Raw genomic sequence first — 8,732 nt, forward strand, 5'->3', positions numbered from 1 at the left:
TCAAAGAAATTCCTCAGGGGCTCCAGGGAAGAGGTGGGGATGAGATCTGTGAGAGACAAGAGGGTAGGGCTCTGACACCCCTACCCTACCCCTGCCCAAATGTGTGTGTGTGTTTTTTACATATTAGCCTTACTTAAAATGCCATCTAAACAGACTTCTAAAACCAAGTTGAAGCCTCTGGAAATCATCTAATCCAATCTCATCTCCAGATTTAACTATCCCAGGACCAACCTAACATTTATATTAATATTTACACAGCACCTTCTAAGAATTAGGCATTTTAAATATCTTATTTAACCCTTAATACCAATTCTAGGAGATGGGTATTAGTTCCATATTTAAGATTCAGACGGGTGAAATGACTTATCTACAGTCAAAGTGAGGAAATAAAGATGTGAGCCCTGGCCAGTGTGGCTCAGTTGGTTGGGGTGTCATCCTGTAATCCAAAGGTTGTGGGTTCGATCTCTGATCTGGGAACATGTGAGAGGCAGCTGATTGATGTTTCTCACATCAATGTTTCTTTCTCTCCTTTCCTCTCTCTAAAAATCAATTTTAATATATATATATTTTTAAAAGATGTAAGGATGTGAACCCAATTATTTGTCTCCAAAGCCCTTGTTCTTCTACACCTCACTGCCTGTCCTTCCTACCATACTAACTCTATCTCTTAAATTGCTTAAAGTGTCCACACAGGACTTCATAAACTAAAACAAGAGTCAAAAGTGCTTCCTACCAGAAACAGTACTGTCTTCCAGGGACCGATAGGGCGGTGATAACACATGAGACAGAGTGCTTCCCCCTGGGCTTGCTATTTCCCATTAATCACTTTCACTCCTTTAATCGTACCTCTTAGGTTTTCTAGATCTTACAAAGCCTCTTTTCCCTTCTCCAGAAGTCTACATTTCTGTGCATACTAACTCAAAGACATGGTACTTCAAATGGTTTTATGCATGTACCCAGCCTCTTTATTCTGCTACTCCACTTACCCACAACTCCCAACCCTGGATGCCCTCCTTAAATTACACACTTTGTACCGTATTTCTGGGTGAATTCTCAAGGAGTGGAGGAGAGAGGGTTAAGAGTAGAAAGCAAAGAAACTAAATGGAAAAGTCAAACCAAACACACATACTCTCAGATTCTCTCCCTCTGGGGCCTCTAAAGCATACACAAACCCGAGACATGAGTGATGGTTAAAAAAATTTGGGTTTTTATTGTTTTTTGCTAAACAATACTAAAAAAAATTTCATTTTGAAGGCAGGGCTTGAATTATTTAATTTTGATCCATTTATTTAATTAAAAAAAAAAAGGAAGGGGAAAGAGATCATGGCCAAAAAAATAGTAGTTAACCCCCACCCCACCCCCAAAGCTCTAGCCAGTCACATGAGCATCACCCACATCCCACTCAGTGCCCGATACTCAGCTGGTGGCACACTCTGCCCCATTGGATGGCCCTGAAGGCATGGGACAACAGGTGCCAGTTTTGGCTCTCAGCAGGTTATCAAACCAGACAAACTGGTGGGCTAAAGTCCAGAATTCTTTTCAGGTTTTCTGCCCAATGGCTGAGCACATACAAACTGTCATAAGCTTGTAAAATTTAAAGGGAGTGGGCATGGGCATAAGAGAAGGAAGTTGTCAGAAGAGAAACTATAGGCAACCCAAGCTTTCTCCTGGGCTGTTGACTCTGGATACACACTTAAAGAGAGGTGGAGATCGGTGGATTCCAGGTTTCTGATAAAAGAATATCATCCCTCAAGGAGGAGCCGAATGTGCCATGCAAAATAGTTTTGCAGAGGACACTGGAGAAAAGGGCAGCTGACGCTCTCACGTAGGAGACAGGAGAGTAGTGAGGAGGTTCTTCTAGTGCCATGAAGTAAGACAAAAGGCAGAAGGAGAATCCTGAGGTTTCAGCCAAATGTGAGACTGGAACACACACACAGACTAAAAGCCATCAGGAACCCTCAAAGCCAACTCCCATCTGCACACACTGGCTCTACAAAGTGCTGCCGGAGATTCTTGCTGTGAACTAAGCCAAGTTAGTTGCCTGGCTATGGATGGTGGGGAGGGCAATACATTTTTATTTTCAGAGGGATGAGGTGGGAAGAGTGGCCATGATCTAGTAAAAAGAGACCTGCAAGAAGCAGAAAATATTTAGAGAACATTTTAATATATATTTTCATATATATATTTAAAGTTAAGAAAAATAAAACTAATTCAAGCCATGCCCTGTGCAAAAAAAGAAAAAGAAAAAAAAAAGGGGGGGTGGGGATTTAAAGTGAGACCTCTGTCTGCTGTTCTCAACTTAAGTATCACAGTCAGCTTGTTACTTTTATTTTGGAAGATGTAAAAGTTTCTTTCAATCATTCACAAGGTAAGTGTAGCCACTTATAAAAACAGAATGACAGGGACAGACGAGGAAATGAAAGTCAGAGGTGAAAGGGTAGAGCCAGAAAGAAATGTTCAAAAATAAATTTAACAAGGTGACTGTTCCAGAAGGGAGCTGTGAAAAGGACATGGTGGACCAAAGTCTGTTAGTCAAGTAATGATTCAACTTTTAAATTATTCTCTTGTTCTTTTTGTTGGGTGTTTTGTTTGTTCAAGTCTAAGATTTAGAAACGCTGACCCTCTGTTAACAAGAGCCAACAGGAAATATAGGATCCCTTCCCTCCCCCGGCCTGCCTCCGCTGAAGCCACCACCATCGCCTCCTTGGCTGGATGCTGGAAGAGTCCTCCATGTATGTGGACTCAGGATGACAGGGCAGCCTCCTTCTGTGGTTGTTGGGCTTGTGAACGCTGCAGTATCTTTTGGCTTTCCACATCTCTAAAATGTTTTTCAACCTGAAAGAGACCAGTCAGCCTAGGTCAGAAAAGGAGTTCGGCACACAAGGCCTCTCAAACAGTCCACTCCAGGTTTCGACAGCCCCCTCCTGGCCGACCAGCCCATAGATCATTCAGGCGCCTTTGCTTTTGCTGTCTGATGTGGGGTCACTTGTTTCAGCCACAATTTTTGCAGCTTCAGCTAAGACTGGCTAAAATAAGATGACTCTATAAACTAAAATAGAAACTGAAAAGAGACTATTATGATCCAAAACTCCCTCTCCCCTCTTCAGACAAGTACAGAACAGAAAGCTGGTGGGGAATTAGTCTTAAACTTTTCACATCCACAATGTTGGTCTTTCAGTGCTGTTTGTTTTTATAAATGCTACAACTCAATCTAAAAAGTCAGGTGACATATGCAGGGTCAGAGACGCCAATGGCAACTGATTTATACCAACCAGCCCTTCCTGAGAAGAACCCTGCCTGAGGTGAGAGGAACTGCTCAGGCCAATATCATGCAATTCCCAAAAGCCACACACTAAAAGGATCACACTGCAAATGACCACTCGAGTTATTCCACACTACCCAGTGGTTCCACCCCTGCAGGAGTGTCTAAGCCACAGCTGCAGAGCAGCACACTGCATGGAGGCTAGGTGGCAAAGCAGGCCTATTCATAAGGTGGCTGTGTCAGAGGAGGCAGGACTTGCAGCACACTGTCCTGCCCTGATGCTGGAGGGTGAAGGCCAGGGAATCATTCTCTACTTCAAGTTTCATGGCTCCTTTATACTTACTATTTTGCGTACATGGCTCAGTGCACTCCCCTCTTTGCCTTTACAGTTTTCCACTTGATATGGGGGTGTAATAACAACTTCTTCCATGACTATGATGTTTTTTTCTTGCCATTTACAATCTTTAATGCTGGAAGGGAGAGAGAACAGGTGAAAGTTACCTCTTGCAGGCATCCCACACCTCCTGCTGACCCCAAGTTCCCAGCTCACCACTCAGGCAACACTAGCTGCCAGCAGCCCATGGGGAGGAGTAGCCAGGAAACATTTCCTGCGCATCACTGGCTAGGAGCAGCAAGGAAACGGATGCACATTTACTCGGAGGAGGACCCAGAAAAGTTGCTCTGCAGCATTAGGGACCTGGAAACCCATAGAAAACTTAGTGGCAGCCCCAGAAGTCCCAGCCAAATTGAGTTCAGCTGGGCTCAGGCCACTAGATTCAACCTGGTAAATTTTTTATATAAAAGGTCAGATAGCAAATTTTTAAGCTTTGCAGGCCATACAATCTCTGTCACTGTACCACAAAAGCAGCCACAGATGATATATAAACAAATAAGCAGAGTTGGCCTGCTGGCTGTAGTTCGCCAGCCTTTGGCCGAGGGGGAAATGGCACCTTTAGGAAGACAGAACAAATTCCCCACCTTGTTGTGATCTGTACTCTGCCCACCACCTAAAATGGAAGCTGCTCCTCAAATTGGTCCTTCTCAATTATCAGACAGCTGGGCACTTGCTAGACTGGGAAGACCCATTCCAGTTCACACTTTGGGAGACCCAGGACAGCTGATACTACTAAGAGAACTCCTTCACATACCTGTAAATGTTCAGAGACTCACACCATGGACTCAAACAGCTCTGATGCCAGCTGCCATCTGTGCACCAGACCCAGGTGGTTAAATAGGGTAACAGAAGGCAGCAGGGGGGAGGAGGAGTGTCAAATGTTCAGTTTTTCAGCAACTAGGGAAGCTAGTGGAGTCAAATGACTTCTGCTGTGACAAAATGTCTTTTAGAAGGTGGTGATAAAGTGGCCTTCTGCTCTCCCTAACTCCCTATGTTCACCCCAATGTACCAATGGGACGGGCAAAAGAGAGATAACTTTTCCTTAATAAAACTGCAAAAGCTGCCCTGCCCGGTTTGGCTCAGTGGATAGAGCGTCGGCCTGGGGACTCAAGGGTCTCAGGTTCGATTCCGGTCAAGGGCATGTACCTTGGTTGCGGGCACATCCCTAGTGGGGAGTGTGCAGGAGGCAGCTGATCGATGTTTCTCTCTCATCGATGTTTCTAACTCTCTATCCCTCTCCCCTCCTCTCTGTAAGAAATCAATAAAATATATTTTTTAAAAATCAAAAAACTGCATAAGCTTTTAGAGAAAGGTACAAGATAAAATAATAAAAGACAAATAAATCACTAGTTCTAAATTATGGAATACTAGGTATGGAAGGGACCCTTAGGGATAACCTAATCGAAAACTAAGTCTTACAGATGAAGAAACTGAAGCCCAGAGAAGACAATTTGTCCGCAATTACACCATTTTCTCTATGGAAAGGCAACAAGTACCCATATCCCTGGATGTCGAGGTATTGCCAACACACTACCCAGCTTCCCTGGTTACTTTCAGGAACACAACTACCTGAAAGTCAGCCACCAGACAGCACAGCCAGGCAGCATCACCCCCGGGACAAGGGATCTCTATACTCCCCCAACTCACGTCTTGTGAATGGTCTGGAAGAGCTGCTGGCCCTCTAGGGAGACACCAGCGCTGATTGCATAGGCCTGGCTCAGCTTCTCCTCCTTCTCTGTCCGTGCTTTGCTGGCAAGCTAAAGTGGGGGAGAGGAAAGAGACTCAGAAAAGCATTCAGCTTCATTCTTCCCAACTGTCAAGCCAAAATTGAGGAAAGGAGGCCAGAAAAGACAGGTTTGGGTAGATTCAGTTTTCTCAGAGCTCAAAAGTGAAACAAATACACACAATATACCTGAATAATTACTGCTTTTCCTGGCAAACATTCCTTCCTCCCAATATTTTGAATGTCTACCATGTGCCAGACATTCACTATGTTAAGCTAGAGATACAGCATTGAAGGGAGGGAGTGGAGATAAGACGATAAACAAAAATATAAACCAGGTTAACTTTACACAGTGGTAAGTGCTAGGAAGGAAACAGAGCAGGGTAATGTGATAGAGTATGATTGTGGAGCTACCTGATGGGAAAGTGGCAGTCAGAGTTAAAAGGTAATACAAACATTTTTATGAAAGGAGAGAATTAAGAATAGTTATCAGCAACTGTGCTAGAGCCTCGGGTTTGAAATTAATGTCTCACCCTGCCTCTGAGTTTCAGAGACTATCTGAGGGAGGAGGGGAACTGAGCACAAAAGACTCTACCTTTCCAGCACCATTATCTGTGCTCATACAAGTAAACCTGACCCTGGATATTGTCCATCTTCAGCTTGAGCTGAAGAGAGATCCTGCTCTTTAGAAAAAGGGCCAGCATTTTACTTCATGTCAGTCCTTAATTGCCATCTAGTGTAACAATCACAAACTGATCAAACAAAATTCTACTAAAACATAGGAAATTCCTCCGAACGGGGTGGGGCCCCCTGTCGATCCTGTTGCTCCTCTAATACATTTTTTACCCCCACCCCACAATATTGGTTGCTAGAGACTTGGAGTACAAATCTGTTTGCATATAAGACAAAATAAATAGGCTGGGCAAGATGGTTAAAACAAACAAAAGACAGATAATGCGTCTGAAAGTCAAATGATGTGGAGATTTTCAGACACATGAACAGCTTAGTATATTGATGCTACAGAACATTAAAAACATGTGCAAACACACGATTTGTCCTGACACACTAGCTCCTTAAATATAAAGAGAGGTAATCATACCTCCAGCACATTCGCAAAGTACCTAGATGCTTGGAATTCTTAAACATCTGTATTCTGTTTTAACAGTGACCCTTCAAACCATAAACCAAATATTGTTCTACTGGCGGAAAGTAAGCAAAGTATCTAACTGTTTGCTTGTAAAATGAAGCACTTCATTGAGGCATGGGTTTGACTATGAAGATGAGAACAGGAGGCCTTCAACTGGATTATGAGGAACTGGGGAGTCTCATCCCTGCATCTGAGTTTCAGAGACTGGCTGAGGAAGGAGGGGAAGTGAGCACAGAAGAGCAAACTCAGAAACACTATTATTTCAGTCTCCCTAAGTCAAAGAGGGAAGAAAAGCCAAGACTGCAGTGATCTGAACCCAGAGCTCCGTTTTCACATGGTCCCCAGGACATGGAGAGACAGACAGCAGCAGTAAATAATCTTTCAAGCCCAGTCCTGCCATTTGGCCCCACCAAGCTACAACTTCACAAAGAAATAAATGCACAGGGCTGACAGCAATCCTCTAATAGTGACAATCCCACCTGTAGCGAGAAAGCACCAGTTTCTATGGAAAGAGAACTCTTGGTGGTATATTTTAAGTAGCAACAAGCAAAGTTTATTCAATCACCAAGAAAACCCTGGTAACAGGAGTTTTCTTGAGTCTCACTTTCCCAACAACCCTGTAGAAAATCGGAAATCTCCAAGGAAAGAAGGAAAATCAGAAGGGCAGCAGAGCTCCTGGGAAGAAGCGCCCGGTGGTCAGGCAGATGTTTATCCCATGAGCATGCAGGAGGATCTCACTTTGAGGTCTTTTTAAAAATGCTTATCCCTGAAAACCAAAGCATCTCCCAATGTTGGGTCAGACAAAGCCGCTCCTATAGAGCTTATGATAATTAGATAGTCTGGGTACTCAAAGTAAAATATCCTTGCCACCTCCATAGTAGGTTAAAAACATAACATCACCCATTCAGTAAAAGAGAAGAGTTGGCTCAGAGAAACCAGGCATTTATGCAGAATGTTTAAAAATAAAACTCATAGCCCTAGCTGGTTTGGCTCAGTGGAGAGAGCATCGCATCGGCCTGCGGACTGAAGGGTCCAGGTTCGATTCTGGTCAAGGGCACATGCCTGTGTTGCAGGCTCGATCCCCAGTAGGGGGCGTGCAGGAGGCAGCTGATCAATGATTCTCTCTCATCATTGATGTTTCTATCTCTCTCTCCCTCTCCCTCATATATAATTAATAAAAAAATATATATTTTAAAAAAGAATAGAACTCATAAATCAAGCCAAAAGAACACAGGGAGGGGAGCCACTTTTTGGTAGAGGCAGAATAAAATGGATATACATTTCAGCCAGAAGTGATTAATTTGGACAGCCTGAATAGCAGCAACACAATGGTTACAGAACAATTATTTCAAAATACACACACACCTCAAAATACCAGTTGCACAATCTCTTCTAAAAGCTCTGAAAGCAAAGGAGAAAAGATGATTCTCCATGTCAATTCATAGTGCAAACAGATCCCAAATGCTACATGACATGAGAGCCTTGGAAAAGTCAGCAGAAATCAGTGTAAGTTGACTGTATTTAAATTTGCTCCGATATCCTCTACCTGTACCTACATTTGTGCTTTGGGCAGACTGGACTCACAGCAAACCCTGACAACTCCAGTTGTCAGTTTACAGACTATATTTTCATGGCAATCTGAAAAATGCTTGTATCTGATATTCAACAGATCAGCTTTCACCAGCAAGTTGTACGGGGTAAATTTCTTCCACAGAGGACCCCATAAACTAGGCAGGAAGAAGATTATCCTCACAAAAAGAATCTAAAAGTGTTTCTTCTCAAAACTGGGAGTAAGAGCAGAGGGAGATTACTTTGTTCTTTTATGACATGTTCCTAAAAACTGATGAAAAATGTGGATAAGCTTCCTTTGGTAAAGCAAGTGGCTATCACTCTACCCTCATTAGCTGTTATACAGATCTAAATTTCCCCACATCATATTTTTTAAATTAACACATATCTGTATATGGTTCACTTAATCTAAGTTAATAAGTTTATGGTCATTGTCAAACTGCTAGAGGGAACCAATAAGCTGCCCTTAATAGAGAAGGTGGGAGGGTCATCAGGACCCACCTTAGCTTGGAAAGGTGGGTCAGTCACGAGGACTACAATTTTTTCCCCCTCACCCGAGGATATGTTTGATTGATTCTTTTTTTTTGAGAGAGGATGGGAGAGGGAGGGAGGGAGAAAGGGGGAGGGAGGGAGGGAG

The 8,732-nt window shown here is 43.3% G+C and overlaps 1 protein-coding gene across 1 annotated transcript in view; it reads right to left on the bottom strand.

Annotated features, from left to right (window-relative positions):
- Positions 1–1,190: 1,190 nt before the first annotated feature.
- LSM12 (LSM12 homolog) overlaps positions 1,191–8,732 on the bottom strand; it is a gene marked incomplete at its 5' end in the record, with an annotated part of 19,877 nt that continues 12,335 nt past the window's right edge. The window contains 3 exons of the mRNA XM_005863884.2: positions 1,191–2,835; positions 3,606–3,732; positions 5,304–5,413. Of these exons, the coding sequence (XP_005863946.2) occupies positions 2,743–2,835; positions 3,606–3,732; positions 5,304–5,413 (330 nt within the window). The remainder of the gene's footprint in view (positions 2,836–3,605; positions 3,733–5,303; positions 5,414–8,732) is intronic.

Source organism: Myotis brandtii, unplaced genomic scaffold (assembly GCF_000412655.1).
Source record: "Myotis brandtii unplaced genomic scaffold, ASM41265v1 scaffold1814, whole genome shotgun sequence".
Lineage (NCBI taxonomy): Eukaryota > Metazoa > Chordata > Mammalia > Chiroptera > Vespertilionidae > Myotis > Myotis brandtii.